This window comes from Larimichthys crocea, chromosome XXIII (genome assembly GCF_000972845.2).
Source record: "Larimichthys crocea isolate SSNF chromosome XXIII, L_crocea_2.0, whole genome shotgun sequence".
In the NCBI taxonomy this organism is placed as follows: Eukaryota; Metazoa; Chordata; class Actinopteri; family Sciaenidae; genus Larimichthys; species Larimichthys crocea.
This window is the reverse complement of record NC_040033.1, coordinates 2,688,945-2,713,997: the sequence shown is the minus strand read 5'-3', so window position 1 is coordinate 2,713,997 and position 25,053 is coordinate 2,688,945. Positions and strand designations below refer to the sequence as shown.

Genomic DNA, 25,053 nt, shown 5'->3' with positions numbered 1-25,053 from the left:
CTCCCCCAAAAAAGTATCAAACAGCTGCAGCTCATTCAGAACGCAGCAGCTCGAGTTCTGACCAGAACAAAGAGATCAGAACACATCACCCCAGTTCTTAAGTCTTTACACTGGCTCCCAGTTAGCCACAGAATAGATTTTAAAGTTCTGCTACTAGTTTACAAATCACTGAATGGTTTAGGCCCACAATACATAAATGACATGCTAGTAGAATATAGACCCAGTAGGGCTCTGAGATCTACTGACTCAGGTCAGATAGTGGAGCACAGAGTTCAAACCAGACACGGTGAAGCAGCATTTAGCAGTTATGCTGCTCACAACTGGAACAAACTACCAGCAGGACTGAAATCAGCCCCAACTCTTAGCACTTTTAAATCCAGGTTAAAAACTTTTCTATTTTCACGTGCTTATGGCTGAGCTCTTTTAAAGAACTTTTAAAGAATTTTTAATCATAATCCAGTGATTCGTTTATTGTTTTAAATTGTTTTCAAATTTGCTATTTTAATAATTTTAAATGACATTCTGATGTTTTTAATTCAATTTTCTTCTCTTTTTAATTTTTTATTTCTATTGCTATTGCTTGTCTTAATGTCAAATGTTTTTCCTTGCCTCTGTAAAGCACTATGAATTGCCTTGTGTACGAATTGTGCTATACAAATAAACTTGCCTTGCCTTGCCTTGCCTTGGGGGGGGGGGGTTGTTTTTTAAATATTGTTCTTTAAGCATAATTTTATGTATTCTTGTTGAAAAAGAATGAATTATATTTACACATCTTTGATAAACAGGCACTGAATGTCTGTATCCTGGGGGATACGTTGCCTAGATAGGGGTATAAAAACAGGCATAATCACTCTCAGACACACTTTTGTTTTGAAGCCTATTCTCTACAGATAATCAATAATATAAGGTGTTAAATATTGATTACACTTCATTTTACTCTTGAATGTGTATTCATGATTAATTCACCAGTGTACATATGTTTTCAGGGAAATTCTACCAGTACTTTCTAGGGTACAAGAAAGAGAGTGGTGGCATCTGTTGTGTTACCACCTGATGGTTCATCTGATTCAGATGAGGGAACGAGTGAAGAAGATGAGGTAGATAAATTATATACAGAGTTCCAGAATCAGGACAGCAGCAGCAATGACCAGCTCAGTGATAGCTCAAGTGATGAGGCAGAAGAGGGAGCAAACCACAGTAAAAGAGGGAAGATGTACAGGTAATGATTAGAGTAGTAATTGTTATGTAAGAGATCCAGTGATTTTGGTGCAACATGATCTGTTGTATGGTCATGTGTGTTAGTCTCTCTCACTCGCACACAGACACACAGGAGTTTGTGTAAAATTGGAAATAGTTTGGTGGTTTGTATTGGTGATTGGGGGAAGGGGGTGCCTGTTTTTTCACAGATTTTTATTTTTTTTCCCCCCTTTCAATAGGTGGAGAAAAATGAAATTTGAGCACCAGTGTACTGTTGCACCAAGTTGCTTCACTGCACCAGATGAGCTATCCACTCCACTAACATATTTCTCCAAATTCTTTGACGAGGACATCTTTGAGACCCTTGCTTACCAGACGAACTTGTACTCATGTCAGCTCATTGGAAGCAGCATCAACACTAATACCTCTGAAATCAAAGTGTTCATTGCAATGAAGTTGATCATGGGTGTAGTGAAAATGCCTACAGTGGAAAACTACTGGGCAAGAGATACTAGGTATGACAAAGTGGCAGATATCATGCCAGTCAAGAGGTTTAAATGTTTGTCCAGGATGCTCCACTTTCATGATAACACAAGCGCTGACTCCAGTGAAGATCGCCTGCTGAAAGTAAGGCCTGTACTTGACCACATGAGGGGGAAGTGTGTGAAAATTGAGTGAAAACCAATTCTCAATTGATGAAATGATGGTGTCATACAAAAGGCAAAAAAGCTGGAAGTCTGCGGCAGGATCTACCCAGCAAACCCAAAAAAATGGGGTTTCAAGATCTTTGTCCGAGATGGTGTGTCTGGCTTTGTGTACAACTTCATGGTTTACACAGGGAAGTCTACATTTAATGGTGCTAGTCCAGACAAAGAGTTTGTCTTGTCTTTGGGTTAGGTGGAAATGTTCTGCAGCTGTGCAGAACCATCAGAAACCTCTCCAACTGCGTTGTCTATTCTGACAACTTTCACATCCCTGATATTGATAACTCATCTAAAAGGAGTCTATGGGCCTCAGCAGTTTGGGTACCATTCAAAATAACCACTTGATGGGTTGTACATTGGAAGAAGATCGAGACCTCCTACGAAGAGGAAGAGGCAGCTTTGACTTTCGTGTAGACAATGAGGCAAAGCTTGCTCCTGTGCTTGCTCCTGTGCTTCTGTCGACCCTGTTGGCCAAGTGAGGAGCTACTCCAAAGAGGAAAAGAAGATGATAAGTGTGCCATGCCTGAAGATTGTATCTGAGTACAAGACTCACATGGGAGGAGTAGATTTAGCTGATATGATGATTGCCCTGTATCACACTCCAGCCAAGTCCCACCGATGGTACCTGGCTATATTTTGGCAGATTATTGACATTGCTGTCAATAATGCCTGGCTTCTCCATCATCGTGATGCAGCCCCACTGGGTCAGAAACATCAGTGTCTGAAGGACTTTAAGTTGGATGTTGCCAAAGGACTTATCTATCCTGAAAAGCAGAAAAGGGGCTGCCCCTCCAAAGGAAATGAAGACAACACACCACCAAGAGTAATCAAACAGCCAAAAGTCCCCAGGCCTGTGGATGATATGAGGTATGATGGGATTGACCACTTCCTTATCCTGTCAGTGAAAGGCCGATGCAGGATGTGCCAGGACGGACAGACCTCCGTCATGTGTCAGAAGTGCAAAGTGAGGCTTTGCATTGTCACTGGCCAAAAACCTTGGAACTGTTACCACAGCTTTCACTGCCAATAAGCTATTTCGAGTGTAGAAGCTCCACAGGGGAGATGTTTGCATAAGAACAGGAATAAGATGTTTTGTGTAATGATAGTAGCTTGTTCTTTATTCAAAGCTAGATTTGTTTCCAGCGTTCAAAACATGTGAATAACTTAATTGCGGAGCCGTTGCTGACCAGGTGAAAGGGCTACATCAGAAGGTGACACAGATTGAGGAACGGTTACTTGACACCGCAGTCCGATCTGGGGAGGCTTGACCAGAGCTGTGATCAATTTGTGGACATCCCGACGCTTCGATACCAGGCTGGGGGGCATGCAGGATTAGGTTTTAGACTCAAATGTCCGATTTCCTAAATCCTTAAAATGGAATGATTTCTTGCATTTACTTGTCCCTGGCTATTCTCTTCTCCCAGAGGTTTTTCATTGCAGTTTACTTTGTTTTGTCTATGCTCTGCCACACTGGACACTCCAAGGACACACAGCTGTGTAAACAGCTCACCATGAACAAAAGAATATCATATCAATTCAGCAAGGCTGACTCCACGTATTGTAATCACTCTGCCCTTTAGTCATACTGTTTTGGGTTGCCCCCCCATCTCTCTCCTGTAATGTGATCCAACAAAAAAGACGCCTCATGTAAATCAATCCATTATAGAATGTCATATGTGTTTGTGATTGTCTTTACCTGTAACTGCATTTTCTTAAGAAATAGTTTCCGCAAGCAAGATAGCTGGCAGCCTTAACACAATTTCCCTTCAGGAATTAATAAAGTATTTCTAATCTAATCTTAATCAGGAGGTGGACACACTGGAACAGCGCTTTCCTGATGCTTCAACGCCTATTCGTAGAGAGACAGTCAGTGGGGGCAGCTCTTGCAATGCTTAAAACGGATGTGAGACCTGTCATCCGAGGACTATAAAACTACTGCTGCGTGCCTGCAATAGCTTGCCCCCTTTTACCAGGCAACAATAGAACTCTGAGGAGAAAAAAAGAGTTTCAGGGTCAGAAGTCATTCCAATGACAAAAATTTTAATGCTGTACTTGTATGACACAATGGGAAAAATAAGCCACAGCACAGCTAAACTACTGGGACAGAACTTGGTGTCAGCAATGCAAAACAGATTTGACACTTTGGAAAGCCAAACTGCACTGACCCTTTCAAATCTGCTGGATCCCAGATTCAAAGCTATTGGATTCTACAATCAGATACAGGCGCAGGCATCAATAAAACGGCTGACGGCACAATGCTCACAACTGATCAGGAACACCCCACCTGACACACTGACAGAAGAGTCCTCCACATCAGCTCAACCAGCAACAGGAAATGTTGAAAATCAATCATCCATGGGTAATGTTAGAGAGAGTCAATTGATAAAATCATGTAAAAAAAAAAAAAAAAAACACAAATTAGGGGTGTTGTTTAGCTCAGTTGGTAGAGCAGCCGCCCCATGTGCTAAGGCTCAGTCCTTGCCGTGGCAGCCAAGGGTTCGAATCCGACCTGTGGCTCTTTGCTGCATGTCATTCCCCATTTCTCTCTCTCCACATTCCTGTCACTCTTCAGCTGTCTCTATCAAATAAAGGCCAAAATCATCTGTCTTTCAGATATAAACCTTTGGGAGACAGTGGACAGAGATGCATCTGAAGCAAGAAGGGCAATGAAATTCTACAGCGGCTGCTACAGTGGAGGCAACGCTACATGACCGAGCCGTCGCTTGAGAGATCAGAAGACCCACTGGCATACTGGCAGAACCATCAAAATGTCTACCCTCACCTTTTTAAACTGGCAAAACAATTTTTATCCACACCAGCCTCATCAGTTCCTTGTGAGCGAGTGCTTTCCAAATGTGGAGAAATTGTGAGCAAAAAAAGAAACCGACTCAGTCCAAAAACTGTATGTATGTAAATGTATGTTATTTTACTGTATGTAAAATAATGTATCTCAATAAAAATCTTTGACTGTCCCCCATCCTACATAATCCCCCTTTGCCATAGTTACACAAGCACACCTATCTCATAGGTTTACCACCTAAACCTGTCATATTTTCCCAGCACTCTCCTCAATAACACAATACACACATCTATCATCTCATTGATCTTTATTTTTTTGTGAACAGAACATAAGTGTGCATGTGCATAATTAAGTGTCTTTTCCACCAACTAACCTAATTTGACTGCAGCCTGGCACTTCACCATAACTGAAGCTTCGTGTAATGAACCCATTTCCGAAACAATTGGCTCAAGTGGATCAGTGCTTCACAAAAGCTTCATTTACCCATCACTAGTTTATTGCCCTTTAAATACCGTCTATGGAAATGTGAGCAAACAAAAACACAAAATGCCTCAGAAAACTAGATTTACACAGTACTAACTAGTGACGGCAGCGCGACACTGAAGCTTTGATACGTGCTTCAAACCCTGAACTACAATTCCATAGAACCACTGCTTCGAAGCTTGCTTTGGTGTGAAAAAAAACATGTGACATGTGACGTCCGAAGCAGAAACTGCTTCGTTGCCGGAATGAATTACCTGACTGGTTCGCGGTCCAATCAGGTGAATGAATGGCACTGCCTCGTCTCCATTCTGACAGGTTGAGACAGTTTTGAATTTGAGTGTTGTTGCTATTGTATTGCGTTTTGGATAATTATGGAGCCAGCCAGGAAGAGAGGTTGTTCTGACATGTGGGAACACTTCAATCTGATCGCTCCTGATAAGGTAAGTGCGCTGGCTGTTTAATAATCTAATAAGTACCGTAGGAAAAGTAAAGTTACATATACAACAATAATCTTCAGTACAGAAATATAGCTCTGATCTATCTTTAAGTAGCATTATAGTAAAATGATGTATACTGAGTGTAGCCATTAGGCTATGGCATTATCAACTCAAATTGCATTTTTTATTTACAAATGGCTTTCTCTACAGGTCTGGTGCTTGGTGTGTTCAGCTGAACTGAAGTATCATGGGAATGCCGTCTCCATGATTAGGCACTTCACTGCCAAGCATGGAGCTGCTGTGAACCAGGGGAACACAAATCAAGGTAGGCTATAACACAATATGATATTACTGAATTTCATGACTCATAGGACTGCTTCATTAAAATGCAACTTCTCATACATCCTTATTTTCTTTTATTCATTTTCTTTTTATTTCTTATTTCTTTTATTTATTTGTCTTAGTGGACCGGAAGCGAGAGCTAGATGAGGCTCTAGTGAACATGGTGGTGAACGACTCACAGCCTTTTTCCATAGTGGATGACTGTGGATTCAAGGAGTTTGTGGCATTGCTGGATCCCACATATACTCTTCCATCCAGACAGGCTCTAAAGAACATGGTGGTCCACAGATATGAGATGGAGAAGACCAAGGCCAAATCGGTCGTTCAAAGAGTAGAGGCTGTGAGCCTGACTGCTGATATGTGGACCTCCATTAACATGGACGCATATCTTGCAGTGACCGGCCATTATGTGGATAACTGAGAGACTGGCCACAGTGCTTTTGGGTGTGCTGCCTTTCCCTGAAGCTCATACGGCTAGTAACATCACTGCTGCAACAAGGTCACTCATGGAACAATGGGGCATTGAAGGCAACTTCAATTGTGACAGATGCTGGAGTTAATATGGTTTCCTCTGTCAGGAGTTTGAATGTAAGGCACGCTCTTTGCTTTGCACACTCATTAAATTTAGTGGTGAAGAAGTCCCTTGACGCAACTCCTGGTGTAGATGACATATGCACAAGGGCACGTAAAGTAGTCACTTTCTTTAAAACAAACACAACAGCCAAAGAGAAGCTCAGAGAAGTCCAGGAGCATTTCAATCGGCCAGTGAAGAAGCTTATTCAGGAGGTGGACACACGCTGGAACAGCACGTTCCTGATGCTTCAAACACCTCCACCACCACCACCAGCTCTTGCAATGCTTAAAACGGATGTGAGACCTGTCATCCGAGGACTATAAAACTACTGCTGCGTGCCTGCAATTGCTTGCCCCCTTTTACCAGGCAACAATAGAACTCTGAGGAGAAAAGAGTTTCAGGGTCAGAAGTCATTCCAATGACAAAAATGTTAATGCTGTACATGTATGACACAATGGGAAATATAAGCCACAGCACAGCCAAACTACTGGGACAGAACTTGGTGTCAGCTATGCAAAACAGATTTGACACTTTGGAAAGCCAAACTGCAATGACCCTTTCGACCCTCTTGGATCCCAGATTCAAAGCTATTGGATTCTACAGTCAGGTACAGGCGCAGGCATCAATAAAACGGCTGACGGCACAATGCTCACAACTGATCAGGAACACCACACCTGACACACTGACAGAAGAGTCCTCCACATCAGCTCAACCAGCAACAGGAAATGTTGAAAATCAATCATCCATGGGTAATGTTAGAGAGAGTCAATTGATAAAATCATGTAAAAAAAAAAAAAAAAAAAAAACGATGCAAATTGAAACCTTTCAGTACCGATTACTGTCATGTCTGTGTTTCAGATATAAACCTTTGGGAGACACTGGACAGGGATGCATCTGAAGCGAGAAGGGCGAGAAATGCTACAGAGGATGCTACAGTAGAGGTGCAACGCTACATGACTGATCCGCCGCTTCAAATCAGAAGACCCACTGGCATACTGGCAAAATCATCAAAATGTCTATCCTCACCTTTTTAAACTGGCAAAACAATTTTTATGTACACCAGCCTCATCAGTTCCTTGTGAGAGAGTGTTTTCAAAATGTGGAGAAATTGTCAGCAAAAAAAGAAACCGACTCAGTCCAAAAACTGTTGAAAAAATAATGTATCTCAATAAAAATCTTTGACTGCCCCCCATCCTACATAATCATCCTCTGTTACACAAGCGCACCTATGTCATAGGTTTACCACCTAAACCTATGTTATATTTTCCTATCACTTTCCTCAGTAACACAATACACACATTGATCATTTGTGAATAGGACATAATAACCAGTGTGCGTGTGAACTTCCTGTTCACCAACTAACCTAATTTGACTGCAGCCTGGCACTTCGCCAGGAGAGGTCACCATAACTGAAGCTTCGAGTAATGAACCCATTTTCGAAACAATTGGCTCAAGTGGTTCAGTGCTTCACAAAAAGCTTCATTTACCCATCACTAGTACTAACCAAAAACACCACCAGGTCTACACAGCCCCACAGCCCTTCTCTGACTCCCTAGGCGGTGTAGAACCCCTCCATTTAAAGACTTGGCCCCTCCCACTGGACCATACCACCTTAATTGGAATCAATCCTAAAATCACTTAACCCCACAGGTAATTTTCCATATCCAACATTATTACCAAATGTATTTACACACATAAAGGTGGTCCACAACGCATTCACACATGACCTCAATCCAGAAATTAATTTACAAACCCATTTCAACCCCATAGGTTGGTATGGTTCAGTAAAATGGACTGAGCATGCTCTACAGATTACTCAGGCACTATAAAAGACATCCTGAAACAAGGCTCGGGTCCTTTGTCACTGCCCAGCACCAGGAAATACTGTGGTGAGAAAAACACCATAATTAGATACAAATTCATGATTTCTAATCCTCAAATAAAAGATAAGAGATACAAAAACAATACATGTGTTTGTGTGTGCTTCTGGAAAACTTTATGGGAATAAATAGCACAGGAAACTAACCTGGATGTTAAATGTAGCACCCAGAAAACTAACAATAGTATGCTACCTGGCTAACATGTGGTCTGTGTAATGAAGGATGGTTCCAAGGGCTTTCCAGGCTCACTGGGGACACACATGCAGCCATCGGAACATCTCTTTATAAAGAATGAACTTTAATTTCTATTCTTGCACAAAATCTATAAATGTTTAAAAACTTTGAAGGCCTTCATTTATTTACCTTAAATGCTCAGACTTTCAAGGATTTTAAGGACGTTTGGGTAGTGATGGGCAAATGAAGCTTTTGTGAAGCACTGAACTAGAGTTGTCACCAGTGCCGGTCCTGGCCACATTTGCGCCCTGGGCGAGTATACCGTGGGTATCGTGCAACTCTACACTGAACCATTTGAGCCAATTGTTTCGGAAATGGGTTAATTACTCGAAGCTTCAGTTACAGTGACCTCTCCTGGCGAAGTGCCAGCCTGCAGTCAAATTAGGCAGGCTAGTTGGTAGACAGGACGCTTTTAATTACATACATGCGCACCCGCACACACAGAGACTGATTATGTTCAGGTTGACACAGGTTGTGACAGGTTTAGGTGGTTGGGCTTGTGTAACTATGGCAGAGGGTGATTATGTAGGGTGAGGGTGAGGGGCAGTCAAAGATTTTTATTGAGATACATTATTTTTTCAACAGCTTTTGGATTGAGTTTGTTTCTTTTTTTGCTCACAATTTCTCCACATTTTGAAAACACTTGCTCCCAACGAACTGATGAGGCTGGTGTGCATAAAAATGGTTTTGCCAGTTTAAAGAGGCGTCTCAACCTGTCACCTGTCAGAATCGAGACGAGGCAGTGCCACTGAATCGCCTGATTGGAGTCAGGTGATTCATTCTGGCAATGAAGCCGCTGCTGCTTTGGACGTCATATGTGACGTGTTTTTTTTTCGCATCAAAGCAAGCTTCGAAGCAGTGGTTCTAAGAAATTGTAGTTCAGGGTTTGAAGCATGTATCGAAGCTTCAGTGTCGCGCTGCTATCACTACCTTTGGGTCATGACATGTAATATCTAAAGCCGGCGTCTTTTTATTTTCATTCTTTCTTTTTCCAGAACCACTTATTTTTATCAAGGTCATGGGGGCTGGAGCCAATCCTAGCTAGCAATGAGTGAGTGATGGGGTACACCCTGGTCGCCAAACAGAGACAAGCAAACATTCAAACTCACATTCACGTCTATAGGCAAGTCGGTTAGTCACCAGTTGACCTGCATGTCTTTGGACTGTGGATGAAGCTGGAGAGAACCCACACACAAGGAGAGCATGCGAATGCCATGCAGGAATGGGGCTATACATCCCCCACCTGGCTTGGGGGATATATAGAAGAATCCGGCGACACTGATTCTTGACCTGTCCAGGGTGGACCCTAACTCTCTGACAGTGCATTCTGGGAATGGGTCCAGCCCTTTGTGAGGGGAAAAAAGGTGGTTTCAAAAATAGATGGATGCAGTTATAGTGAAAAAAAGTTTCAGCTCTAATTACTACAGTTTCTTCTGGATAACCAAATCATTTCCACATTAGAGTCTTGAAAACAGCTGAATGAGACTGCTGCCTTTGGAAACGATGTTAAACTGAACAACTGATGTGTTTTTAGAGTTTTGAAGTATTTGCAGTGTGACTGCTTTTTGTGAACATAGCTATCTTAAATAGACATGTATTTGGAGTCATGATGTGACCATTTTCTCCTCTCTGGATGCCCTCTGAGATTCTGCTCTTTATATTTACTGTAATAGGTGAAATGCTGCCAGCTGTAGAGTTAAAGAGAACTCAGATGAATGAAGTCATTCTGAGCCAGGTGTTTCATTTAGAATGGGAGTCGAAGCGAATAATGGCTCACCAAATGAGCTATTTTACTACTTTTTGTCTACAGCGGCATGAGTTCCAATCAGGAACTGAATTGCTCCCAATGGCAGCGACTGTGGTGATGGAAAGGCGCTGAAAAGAGAGAGATGTGCACGGGAGGCTTTTCTTAGTATGTGGAAATGAAATGGAAAAAATGTGATGAGCACAGATACCTTCACATAGAAATATAATCAGTTACATAAAATAGATGTAATTTAAAGGACAATCCCGCTCACTCACTTCCTTTTTTTTAGATTTCCAGCATTCAAACATTATATTTTTTAGCAAACATTGTCCAAATATTATGAGTAAGGGAAGAAATTTTAAGTCATAACTGGAAAACCAAGCTTTAACTATGCCATGCTTTGGTTCTATTTTCTAAACTGTGACACAGTGGTTCACTAAGCATCCAATCAGGTGTCAGCTTGCCCTATAAAACACAGGGAGGCTGTCATTCTCCATCATGAATCACAGGTCACGACTGAAAGCCTCGACTTTCAGAAGTCCTGCAAGACCTGGTCATATTGCCCCTGAGAGGGTGGCAGTTATTATCCATAATCAGAGTTTTGCTTCATTGCCTGAACTTTACAGGGGTGTTACGGTGAAAGACATCTGCTTGGCTGTGTCGTAGAAAATGACCTAGTAGGAGATTTTGAATTTAAATGAAAGCTTGTTTAAGGAGTCACAGGCCTAAAACAATATGGTACAAAAGGTGTGTCCAAGCTGGGGTTGTTAGTTCTGATTAAGAGAAATCTTCAGAATACAATGATACATATGTATGACAACAATGTTCCAATTTCATGTCAACAGGTTGTGTTTGGTCCTCTCCTTTTTGAACTATAAACTGCATTAACATGGGGTCTTCATGATGTTATTCACAGGTTTCTAAAGAGGCTCAGTGTGGTGGCCCCAGATGTTATCGTTTGGCACTGCCTGACTTCGTCTAACTCCCAGCTAATTAAATTTTCTCGTGAAGTGAGAAATTACTTACATGACTCAATAAATTTTAACAGCCACAATTCACCCAAAACCACATTGTGGCATAACAGTACTTTTATGGCAAAGCATCAGAAGATGAAAAATGGGAAAGAAAGGGGACTTCCTCTGTGATGTAGAGGGTTATGTCATTCCTCTCTTCACAATCTAAACAGCATATTGATTTCCAGATCAGATCACAACTTACAACTGGTGGTGAACACAAAACACACTCTCTCTCTTAAATTAAATTAATAAATAATGATAAAGAAAATAGTGAAAGATCTAGAAGAGAACATAGATCCTGACACGTCATTGATCTGGTAAGAATCTACCTCAGGCTGAAACAATACTACAATACAACTTTATCATCACAACATAATATAACATGAGAAAACTTAACCCTCTATGCAGTGTTCCTCTATCGTGAAGTTTGACCCCAGTCTGGTTTGACTGTTTAAAACGTAACATAACACAACATTGTCAGTCAACTCAATACCAACTCATGAATACCAAACTACCAAATACCAAATAACATTTCTATAATTTAGGGTCAGTAAACCTCATTTATATGAAATTATATTGCACTTTTTTGTTTCAAAAAAAGCTAAAATTCTGAATAATTTTAACAATAGTTAATATGATCGATAATCAAAGTCAGCTTACCTAACTCAACATGCTACCCAACTACTAATACAGACTGTGGTCCACTGGCTACCTTTTAATTAAATTCAGATTCATTAATGCATACCTACAAAGTAGTCTCCGGTTCTACACCCATTTACCTGAATGCCCTTTTACAGGCATGTGTTACCTCCTGACTGTTGTCGTCCTCCAATGAACGCTGCCTGGCTCTGCCACCCATACACTCAGGATAATCCCGTTGGTGGAACTTTCTACCAGTGCCCACCAGACCAGGGGCGTCCCTCTTTAACTTTAAAAAGCTCCTGAAGACCTCCAGCTCTTCAGAGAGGACCTCCTCTACAACACTACCAACAACTGGACATGATAAATCTATCCCCCTCTACAACTGTCACAGTGCTTATTGCTGCACTAACATGTCCTAGTCACACTATACGTTGATTCTTTCCTTTTTTGTAAGCCGCTTTAGATAAAATTGTCAGCTAAATGACTAAATGTAAATGTGACCTGATCTATTGTGTCTTTAAATGACAGCCTGCATGATGCTTTGTGGTAACATTGTCAGTTAATGTTAGGCCTTCACCCATATCCAGGAGTTAAATGGGACATTCTGACTACACTGTCGAGAAAATTAAGCAGCGTTGTGATCCATGCATTGGTTGTTACCACTGCCATGTAATGGTCCTGTGTAGCTGACCGTGTGTGTGTGTGTGTGTGTGTGTGTGTGTGTGTGTGTGTGTGTGTGTGTGTGTGTGTAGCTATTCCACTTAATTAGCCGTGATAATTAATCGAGAAAAGAGGCTGTTACCACATCGCAACCTTCCTGTGCTGAGAGGGCATTATACTACCACACATGGACATCCTCCACACACACATGCAAATTCACACACTCACACACTGCAGGGGAATGAAATTATACACCAACCAATATCAGCCTGCACAGATAGCAAAACTTAAAAAAACAGTTTACTGGTTGGTAGCATCTGTAATTATAATAATAATAGCTCACAAACGTCTTTGTGTGTGTGTGTATTTGTGAGTATGTGGCCTCACAGCTGTTCATGTGTTAATTGTTGCCCTGACAACAATGGACACCATAATTATTTCTTTCTTCCTGACATGACTGAGTGGTGCTGCTTTTTCCAAACGATGCGCTAACACACTGAAAATAAGCTGCAAATAAGTACCATGACATCGCCTACTGGTTTGTGGACAAGTATTTCTATGGACCCAGAAGCAATATAGTTGGACAAGAGCGTAGAGCTGGTTGGTGACGCACTGCGAGTTGGTCTCACACTTTATCGTATTAGAGCTACAACAGTAAATTAAAATTTATGTTTGTGAAAACATCTGTGAGAGAAAAAAGTCAACGCAGTGACAGAATCTTGATTCATATTTGATCAGCACTGCATAGTTTGACAGTCTGATCTGAGTTTCATCAGCCACTGGACAGACTTACTGAAAATTACTTGTCAATCACAAGATAGCCACACTGAAGCATCCCCTGCTTTATTGTCTATTTTAGTCTAAATGGGACCATAATTCACAAAATGAGAATCATGCTTTGTGGAGAAAGACTAGAGACCATGAAGTCATAAGAAACTGTTTAGTGAGGTAATAAATCAAGTGAGAAGTAAATAATGTAAGTAAGTGTAAGATGTTACATCTTGTGGCTGATATTTTGGCCTGAGGGTGGTGGTGCAGGGTGGCAGCATTGTGCAGTGTCTGAAAATGGAAAACAAGGACAACAGGGTAGACCGATGCTGCAGTGCAACTGTGGTGATGTTGACAATGAATGAATCAGCCATCCTTTGGGAACTTGAGTCCATTAATGATAGACCATTCCCATTACCATGCCTCCTTTTTAGGATGGATGAAGTGGCTTGAATAAACCTAACAAACTGAACCATGACTAAGCTGTTTCATGAAGCCAACTCAAGCCTAATCAGACCAGACTGAATCAAGTCTGGCTTAAGAACAGGCCAGAGAGATCATGTACAGATCGCATCAATTCACAATAAAACAAACACACACTGCAATGGCCTGAGAGCCGCAGTGCATTTTGCACATAATATGTCAACTGTGTAATACTTTTCAAATACTTTAAATTGACAAAAAAAATTCTAAGACAGGAGTGAGCAATAAGGCAGCTCCTGTCAAAGTATGATTAATTTCACATTTACTACAAAGTTATTTAAGTTCACAGTTCAGCAGGAAATTAAAAAAACACACTGTGTATCAGCTTGAAAAATTGAATGTAACACTGTTGAAACCTGAAAACTATCCTGAGAACAACACGTGTTGGGAACAGTGGACACCTTTTGTGAGCAGCATGGTTATGTAACTAAACCTCTAACCTGCCCTTGAAAGTACAAGTGACACAAACGTGATGAGAAAGAACACTTTCCCATCAGGATGGGATGGTTACTTTGGCAAAGCAACAAGTCAGAGTGGTGTGTTTTAGTTATATTGGAAAAAGTATTAAAAATAACATTATGAAAACACAAATGTCTAAAAAAGCATCATTTTATTGATGTAAAAAAGTCCAAATTTTCTCTTAACGCCTCCTGTTTATTTCTAACGTGACAGCTGCACATTGTAGAGCTCTATAACTTAAAACTCTGTTCAGCATATTTAAACACGATATTCAAGAATTGCATTTGTGTCTGACAGTCTATTAGCTGCATAAAAGCAGTGTAAAAAGAAGCATAAAAACATCACCCAGAGCGGTCTGTAGCTGCTGTGCCTTCATCATTCATTTAGTGTTTGGATGACATACTGTGTAACTTTCACAGATGTCACACGGAAACATGGCAACACCAATTTATCAGGTTCAGGTTCTGTCGTCACGTTGTCCCAACGTGACAACAGGAAAGAAGAGCAAGAGTTCACAGAAGCTCATCAGATGTCATGTCAGTTAGCCAATATTTGTTTAGATTTTGGCAAATTGGCACCATTAAACTCTGTTTAATTAATAAATGAAAAGTTCCTGTTTACAATGCACCCATGAGTGAATAGAAAACTACAACTGGACTGCTTTGATACTGAAGGAAACTTAAAAACAATGATTTTCAGCTTCTGAAGAGTCTTTCTTAGTGCATTTATGGACGTTTCTTCACAGTGGACATCAGATGTAATCATGTCGTCAGAAGGTGAAAGTCACACTGAATGATATCAGTGTTTCATGTTGGTGTGTTCAGATTTGAGTGAGTTGTGACTCAGAAAGAGACCCTATGGAGGTTTTCCTTTTGTCTTTGTGCTGCTGGATGTCCATTTCTATTACCAATCATATCCTGTGATTTCACTAAAATGTACAGAACTATGAGATAAATTACAGAGGAGCACTGTGAATATTTAATTCCCCACCTGCCCCTTAAATGTTACTGTAGTCTCCCAGCTTGGTCTCTGACCACAGAAAGATGATCTGATCACTGAACTAACAGCAAGGATTTCAAATCACCAGGCTTCTATAATTTGACAAATCATTCCATTATCAAGCTTTACATTAAAATGAATTTTTCAATTCTGCAATTTGTTTCATTATTAAGACACAATTAATTTAAGGGGTAATTTAGCTTTAGATCAGTGCTTTAGTTGCTGAAAAAACAACAACAAAAAAAAAAACAGCAGCTTTGTCTAGCCATCGTATTTGAAATTCACTCTGTTGCCCACTCTGGCTCTGCCAGTATTTATCACTCTGACATGAAATAGATAGAAATTTGATCCCAATGCACCAGCTCCACCCTTTATTCTGTCACTCAGTCACCTCTGCACACATTTTTCAGCAGTGTGTTAGTGGGTGGAGTGTAATTACTTTAAAACAAGACAGGAGCATGTAACTAGAGCCATCTCACAAACACTCAACCCCTGTATGAGTTTTAAAAGCAACTGTGATCAAAGATGCTTTATACACACACATACAAACTCAAAATCTGGAATGAGATCTGCTTTTATATCAGAGCCAGAACCTCTTTCACACTTCAAACAGACACAGGGACAACTCCTGCTTCAAGGACTCATGTTATCTAATTCATTAAATTCAAACATGGCCCATCTCAGCTCCTCTCTTTGTTGTGTGTCTTCATCTTGATGTTGCTTTGTGAGTTGATTTAACACTGAACTCTCCAGTAGAGCACTACGAAATCTTTCAATACTTTTTCAAGTTTGGTATCTATCATCTGTATCACCAAACGGCCAGCAATCAAAACGGAAGCATCTCGACCTCAAACAGTGACGGAAACACACTCAGTGCTGTGTAACAAAGGTTACTTTAGGTTTTGACATTTCTTGGCATCTTGTCAAGATTAAATGAGAGAATTGATGCTCTCATGCCTGTACAATAAATATTAAGCTACCTTCAGCAGACAGGTTTATAACATTATATTGTTTCATCTGTAGTCAGACAGTTGGGCCATGCGTGGTAATTAGTATTGTTCTTTTTTTAGTATTTAAGGTTCATTGAGTTTTGTTTTTTATCAATTTGCACCAAAGTCTGTACTGATAGCATTAAAGTATAAGTTTTAAAATGGCTGTTATTATAACAAACATAATGTTTTAGGTTGTGTAATGCTGTATCATTACATCTGAAAAGTCACCTTCACAGTACCTTAATGAATGGTTTTGGTGTTCCATTATTTAAGGTCTTTTTTACACTTTTCTAGTGTTTTATTTCAATTGTTGATATCCAGAAAAAGTTAGATTTGTGGTTTAAAGCACCAAAATCCATCTCAAAAAGGTTTTGTGTCATTAATATAAATCAGCCTGTTCTGAGTGAAGCACGGCCAGGCAAACTGCAGGTGACAAACTGTGTCCTCTATCTACAGTACGAGGACTGCTCAATCCAACCAATCTCGCCCAGTGTACAATGATACCCTCCGATTGCTGCGCACCAAGTTTAGAGCTCAAATGGCTCAAATCCAAGATAGCCAATGAGCTCAAAAGATCACGGTTGCTGGCACTTCACTTTGTGCCTTTACACCCCTCTTTGAGAGTGAGGTATCCAAACAGCTGACTTGTTGGATGCTATACCAAAAAACCTACTTCAATCCATTAGCCCAACCAGCTATCACGCATATGATGCGAGGTAGGTAACAGGTAACACCTCTACTTAAGAAACCCTCTTTTAACCCTGCTCAGGTTGAGAACTATTGTACTGTCTCACTTCTTCTTCCTTCCTATCCAAGGCTATTGAACAGGCTCTCAGAATTCCTCTCACTGAACAACCTTCTTGATCCAAATCATTCTGGTTTCAAGAGTGGTCACTCAACAGAAATAGCTGTTGTCTGTTGAACTCTGTTGAACTGCCGGTCCTACCAGCCAAAAACTACTCCTAATCGTCTCCCTATGTCTCGCCCCTATTACGGTAGTACTTGATCTCATGATTAATGAGGAACTAACCTTCTCTAATCACGTTGCCTCAGTTGCCCAGTCCCTTTGCACTTTACAACATAAGAAAAATCAGGCCTTACTTGACTTAACATGCTACCCAACTCCTGATAGAGGCTGTGGTCATCTGATGACTTGATTACTGTAACACCCTCCTGACAGGCCTCCCAGCCTGCACAGTGAAAACCTTTGAGATGACACAATTAGCATGCTAACACACTAAAGTTAGATAGTAAACATGGTAAACATTACATGTTAGAATTGTGACGTTAGCATTTAGCTTTTACCTGCCTCACAGAGCTGCTGGCTGTAGTTGCTGGACTGTTTTTTTAATAGAACCAAAGACAATCTCTATACACGTTGGTGTGCTGACCTTTTAACATTGTGTCTTCAATTTTGCAAATTTGTATCTAGGTCCATCATGTCTTTTGGATACAGTGCGTTCTGGCTACATACACCAGCAGTACTTGAGGGTGAGTGTCCTAAAATTGAGACTGTAATGTGTTTGAATGGCTGTATGTCACAATATAATTCATGCTTTATATCAGCATTTCTGTAGCATTCATTAGAAATGCACCCTTGTCCCGTCATCATTCTGCTGCCCAGTCTGCCTCAGTTTTTGATGTCATAATGTCTCTTTGGTGTCACTTTCATCTCAGACTGCCATCAAATGGATTAGTCAAGCAAATGCATCCATGGATCTTCCCCAACTATCCTCACTCACTCTCTGTGAACTGTGTTTAATAAAGACAAGTTGCAACAGTGAGTCTAATTACTCTTTAAAGAAAGCAGAAGCAACCCAAATTTCTAATTCTGAAAGTATAAAACTCAAAAACAGCTTCACACAAACTGGTTCTATGAATGTATAAAACTCAAACAGATTTACACGTCACAGTCGAGTAGCACAGACCCTATTAGGCTGGCAGATGCTATTTCCAGTGTTTCAACTAACTAACTATATTGTTCAGGTCTGTCTCCTGCTGTTCTCTACTAGACACATTAAGCAGATTGGGTAAGCCAAGATGTTGCCCCTTTCTGTTCACTCCGGTTCGATCTCTCTGAACCTCAACCCCCAACCCTCTCACCCACTCCTTATGTGGGCGGTTGTGACTCAGGAGGTACAGCGGGTTGGCGATTAGATCCCTGGCTCCCTATGTCCACATGTAAAAGTGTTCTAGGCAAGACACTCAACCTTAAATTGCTCCCAATGGTCAGGCCAGCACCCTGCATGGTAGCTCAATGACACTGGTGTGTGAGTGTGGGTTCCGTTAAGGTAGAAAAACGCTATAAAAGCAGACCATTTACAAGTTGGATTTCTAAATATATATTTTTTAAAAATCACTGAATTTTGTGTATAGCAAACATTAAAATTCTTCTTTATTTCTTTTTACACCCCTATATACATAAAACTATCCAATTAAATGTGATTTGGGGGTGACAAGTTTCTTAATGCCACCCATCACATAAATCACTTGACCTTGTGGGTAGCAAGCAGAGCATTATCCCAGTAGGAGGTGTGTATTAGCATTTTAGCTGGCCAAAACTTTGTTTACATTATTTTAAAAAATGTGTTTTTTGCTCTGATTTGTTTACATCTCCCCCATCTTCCACCTTCTGATCTAACAATGTGGGTGGAGGAGATGTGGGTTGAGACCAGCAGTCATTTCCATAACTCACCACGGGTCCGTCTCTCTCCACAGCTCTGTATTCACCAACCCACAGCTAGTTTTTAGAAAGAGCAAATTCAATTTTAAATCCCTCTCCTAACTACAAAACGTACTTGTTATTTTTCAGGGCATTTATCTTGACCATCATGAGAGACGTCTGAGTCTAGTTGTTTCTTAATCTCTCAGTCTACTTCAACACATATCGTCTGAGCTTTTGTCTGTACTGGACACATTTTGGATGTTTTTCTGCAACCCAGTTGTTTTGAGCTTCGGGAAGGAAATAACTCATTGAGTAAATTGCTGAAATCTTGTAATGTAACAAAAGTGTAAAAAGAGGTTTGATGGGTCAAAATCCCTCGAGTAAACCAAGCCTATCTGGAGGAGAAAACAAGCGATAATGGCAAACCAATTATTATTCTTATTTCAGGTGTGCTCTCTTTTAATTTGACCACTAACTAAAGTCTTCTCCACAAGCTGTCTAATTGTTTGACTGAGATGAAGATCATAGCTACTACTTTGGTGAGTACAATGCTATCATGAATGAGCAAAAGAACCAAGTTGTTGTAAACCACAATTGTCCTTTCAGTCTCTCTCTATGTATGTCATTTTAAATATTAAATGTGGACTGTAAAGTCAGAGTGTGCCGTAATAAGCTCCTGTAAAGGAAGCTGCTGACACACTGCATTCATGGCTGGTATAAATAAGGACTACAGGGTGTTTAGATGGTGCTGGAGGATGATAGAACCTGAGTACTCCTCTTCCTATGATGAATTAGTGACTTCATGAATAACTGAATAACTGTTCCTCACCTCACCACATTGTTACTGTCCTGTTCAGATTACAGAACTGATAGTGGCATTGATTGTTAATGATTAGACACGTTATAGCGTCATGCGTGGACATGGCAAAGTTTATTCATTACATATTTAATATCATAATGGATCAGTGCTGTGGAAGGTGTTTGTTTACGTTAAGGTCATCTCATAGATTTACGTGCAGTCCGTTGATTGGATTCCACATGCTTTCTCATTACTAATTGTGAGGGAAGTATTGAATGTTTGAGTAATGAAAGTGAGCAATTTCCAGTAACGAACAACATCAGTTATTGGCAGCTGCAACACAAGGAAATATCACTACCACCTTCAAATGCCATATAAATCCAGCTCTAATTCCCTGAGCTCTTTGGCAAACTGAAGCTCAGGGGTTGCTGTACTTCACTGTGATGTCTCCAGGCATGTGTACGGTGTACAGTACGTCGAAACAGTCTCTCACTCAATCAGAAGAATCCCGGGTCAATCCCAGAGTCTTTGGTTTTTCTCTCACAGCCTCCTAGCTCCATCTATTGACTGTAAACCTCACAGGTTGGGTTGTAGGTAAGAGTCTGATCAGTGTTGCAGAGGCAGAGACAAAGTAAGAAATCAGTCCTCCTGTAACCGGCAAGAAATTCTCAGTGACGCATATTTGGTCCTATTAATACCGCAGGTGTATTATCAACTTTCTGAACTGAGGAAATCATTTATTTTTCTTTAGAGCTGCAGGAGGTGGAGGTCAGGCACAGGCTTTCTGTGGGAGGAGATATGTTTTGAAAGTGCCTCTTACAATGAGCTTGATTTGTGGCTGATTCAAATGAGAACGTGGCTGTCCCTGCAGAAATCAAGGTCCTTTCAACCTTGTGCTTTTTGGCAAAAAAAGAATATAGCTTTGCAACAGTAATGAGTTTGTGCTGTCCAACAAACCATTTTTGGGCCTGTATCAATCAAGTACCTCCATTTATGGCCAAAAATGGTCAGAGTGACGTATTAGTCACCGGCATTCTCTAGCATTTTATCAACTTTCCTAACTTAACTCTTATCTTGGTTGAAGTATAGAGGGAGCTCCAGAGGTGTCTGAGTCTGTTTGGCTTGCCAGGAAATGTCATTCAGGCAGATAGATTCCATCAGACGAAAGAATACTCGATGATGAAGAGTTATTTAAACATTATTTTGACAAAAACAATCATTTTAGGTAATGGCCATCCACAGAACAGATCACATGAAGTCCTTACATTTTGTTCTGTATTAATTTTATTATTAGATAGCAAGGTTCTGAAATTTCAGAGATGTGTGATTGATTTTGACTGCGTGACACAACAGATTTCCGTCAATTGAAGAAAAAGTACAAACACAAAAACAGCAACATATGGCTGACAGGTGTTTTAACTTGTTCATGTTCAGATCAGATCTCTAGTTTTGGAGATGATACATCTGTTAGATAGAAAACCCTGTCAGAGTCAGCAGCTTTAGGAGGGAAAGAAGGGAGAGAGAGAGACATACAGCCTCTAGTACCAAATATTAAAAGGAAAAATGAACAATTAGCCAATTAGAAACATTCAGTTTTTAGTTTCTAATTTGTCACTGAGTTGAAAAGTCAGGTGTTTCCTTCGTTCATTCTAATCCACTCTAAGAAAGGTGTGTGATCAGGACGAGCAGTGAAGTCTCAGTGATGGATGGAGGGATACTCAGCTCTAATGCAGAGCACAAACTGCTGAGACAGGCTGCTGAACTGAAGCTGTGCTCCAGTAACCAACACTTCACAGAGCACTCGTTATACACTCAGATAAACATATAACACAACACATGAGAGCCGGCCATGATCTGTGATGAATGAAACATCCACACATCAGATCAATCATGCGAGTTATTCACAGAAGACAAACTCATGCACACACACATTTAGACATACAGATGACAGGACATTAGATTTTGAGTCGATATGATATATTTATCTTTAATTTAAGCATTTTGTTGCAGTGAATAAGAGGCTTCTGTCACTGTTGCTTTATTACAATTTTCCTCCTTCTATCCACTTTACTGTCCCACCACTGCAGCTCACTGAGGACAACTTGTCTGCGGAAAGAAAGAATTTGTTTCTAATGAGACTTTGATTTGATTTAAGTCTGACGGCTGAAGCCTCAGATTAGCTTTGGCTGAGCATCAGGATTGTGGATTTTGTCAATCATTCTGCGACAAAATCACTTACTGTCGTGATGAGGCTTCTGCCTTCTCCTCTGTGTTCTGCTGTTTTCCCGGCCGTGTGCGTGTGTGTGTGTGTGTGTGTGTGTGTGTGTGTGTGAGACTCCCATTCTCCTCCTGATCACTGCTGCCCCCCATGTTCCATCATCCAATCAACGTGCACAAGATAAAAGAACTTCTCTGCGGGCAACTTTGTCTTTTTTGGACACCTGCTTTGTGTTTCTTGTCTAAACTTTGGTCTTCTTGTGCTTGTGGATCTCTGCCCTTTGCCCTCACCGACCCTGCACCGTTCAGCACCTTCACTCAGAATCCAGCCTTCAACTTCTGAGTATTCTTTTGAACCTCGCTACAGGTTTTCACTCTTTTCAATAAAGCTCTTTAGTAAAAGGGGTGTCTTTGCAGTCAATATGAAAAACATTCAAGTGCATACAATTATTGTTTTCAGTCCTTTGAGTCAAGTGACTTGCCAGCATTCATTAAGTCTGCTATGTAAACTATGTATCGTATCATTATGAGATTCAAGGTATTTATTCATTTGCATGTATAATCTTGCTTTCATATTTAATTACCCACAAACATAACGGCTACACTTAAAACATGCTGTTATTTTCTTCTATATATTTTTTAGAATTTTCTATACTTTAAACAGCAACTGTCAGTAAACTATGTCTTCATGACTTCTACTTTACTTGTGAGTGTCAAAAACAGCACTGTCACACTGAGCAACTTTGAGCAGATTCCTTGCTGAGGTTCTGAAATTTTTGAATTCTTGAATACAAGCTCAGATTTTCCAGACATTTACTTCGACCTGTTCAAGTTCAAATAGAGTTCCTTCCTTGTTTCTTTCTCTGCGTGGTAGTATATGCAGATGAGAGTGTCCAATAACTGGACTCTAAGGTGTTGGCTGTTCATTCTACTGATTAGGCTGATAAAAATTTAGCACGGCGTCACTTGAACACACCGTAAAGATTTTATTTGACACTTGCAAGGTGAATTTATAAACATGTACATCAGCAGTTACAGCGGCGGCCGCCGCCAATACACCTTTTCAATTACAACTCACCATTTAACGACGCTGCAAACGCGAGCGCCGTAAAGTGCCAAACGGAAGTGTTAAGCATGAATTAGAAAGTTGTAGCGTTGTTGTAAAACCGAGTGCGATCCGGAGAATACAAAACACAACAATGCAGCAGGGTTTAAAATTTTACATACATGTTTGGATTCTTTTTCCACCACAGAAAGCACTCCAAGGCTGTCAGTCATGTTCTGGTTAACTCTATTCTACGTGGCCATCCACTGAACAAAGTGCATTGAGGATATTATGGAGATGGGGAAGGTTGAGTAAACATACTTTTCCTATTCAAGCCAACGGCAAGGCCTTGGGCTGAAGAGCAACGGCAAACCAGATTCTGTCGCTTCCTAACTGCTTCCCAAAGGTTCTCACATTTGTTTTATATTTCATACTTTCTAAAGTATACTTTGAGATAAACCTTTAAGTATTAATAGTGATACTCTTTGAGACTTCTTGAGATGTTGTGCAAAATAAAGGCCAATGAGAAAAGTCTTGAAAAGTTGCAGGGGTTTTTTCTGGAGCAAGGAGCTGTAAACGACTAAAGAAAGACTTCAGCCTCTCTAACAGGGCACACAGGGAGAGCAGTTAGCGAGCTGAATCAATATTAAAGCTTTATGCCTCAGGAGCAGAGGGAGGAGAGGACTGCAGAGACAGCTACAGAAGGAGGGCTGCCGAGTAAGAGGAGGAGGAGGAGGAGGAGGTGGTGCTGGTGATTCATCAGGAGCAGATCCCTTTCCTGGGTTGGATGACTTTTAAGGACTTCCCTCTACTCTGCTTCTTGGGAAAGCACAGCAGCTGTCTGCACCATAACCTCCCATCACAAGCTGTGGGTGTGTGAGTGTGTGTGTGTGTGCATGTGTGTGTGTGTGAGCCCTTCTCATAGTTGTCTCCACTCCGATGAAATCTGCTCACTTCAGCGTTTATTACCGAAGCAGAAAAGTTCTATAGAGCACCTGAAAATGGTTATTTAAAGCGGGGCTACCTTTAACTTTCCCTGCAATGTTTTATAATTACCTTGTGCCAATGAAACGTATCTGTTGGTTTCTTTCAGTAAAAATCCATTAGCTCTACCTTAACAATTCACTTCCCCAACACTTGTTTCTCCACCTATAATATATTAGTGTTGTTTCACATCAGCAGTTCCTCTGCTAATGAGCAGCTCTGACTGGCAGAAATCCTGGAGGCCCAGCTATACAGTATGCCATATGAGAGAACAAGATCAAGAGTGTGGTTCAGACAACGAGTCAGTTACTAAGACTATCATTGTGGTTGTCCACATGAATGTTAAAATCACCTACAATAATTAATTTATCTGTTTTAAGGATCAAGCCTGATACAAATTCAGATAAAAATTCAGAATAAGGACCAGGAGCTCGATAAACTGTAACAAATAAAATTGGCTGCGATGTTTTCCAGGTTGGGTGAGTGAGGCTAAGAACAAGACTTTCAAATGAATTATAATTTAGTTTAGGTTTAGGATTTATTAATAGACTTGAGTCAAATATAGCTCCAACTCCACCACCTCGACCAGTACCAGGAATATGAGTATTATAATGACTCGGAGGAGTGGATTCATTTAAGCTAACATATTCATCCTCCTGCAGCCAGGTTTCAGTGAGACAGAACAAGTCAATATCATAGTCAGATATTAATTCATTGACTAAGACAGCTTTAGATGACAAAGACCTGATATTCAATAGTCCACATTTAATTCTCTTATTTTGGACTGTTGGAGATGTTGATTTAATTTTTATTAAGTTTTTATGATGAACTCCTCTTCTGTTTGTTTTATCTTTAAATAATGTAGGTGGACGGGGGACAGACACAGTCTCTATACTAAAGGACTGGGTGGGCAACTGCTCTAATGG

General features: G+C 40.6%; 2 protein-coding genes across 2 annotated transcripts in view; one reads left to right on the top strand and one right to left on the bottom strand.

Moving 5' to 3' along the window:
* The first annotated feature begins 5,833 nt into the window (after window positions 1–5,833).
* On the top strand, window positions 5,834–6,780 carry LOC113744526 (zinc finger BED domain-containing protein 1-like). The gene is made up of 2 exons (XM_027274484.1): window positions 5,834–5,946; window positions 6,086–6,780. Exons 1-2 carry the CDS (start codon window positions 5,886–5,888, stop codon window positions 6,382–6,384), a joined length of 360 nt encoding a protein of 119 aa, XP_027130285.1. The 5' UTR covers window positions 5,834–5,885; the 3' UTR covers window positions 6,385–6,780.
* A 1,569-nt stretch (window positions 6,781–8,349) lies between these two features.
* The window catches only part of LOC113744512 (zinc finger BED domain-containing protein 1-like), a 32,126-nt gene continuing 15,422 nt past the window's right edge, over window positions 8,350–25,053 (bottom strand). Inside the window, exon 4 of the mRNA XM_027274405.1 lies at window positions 8,350–8,421. Within this exon, the coding sequence (XP_027130206.1) occupies window positions 8,350–8,421 (72 nt within the window). The remainder of the gene's footprint in view (window positions 8,422–25,053) is intronic.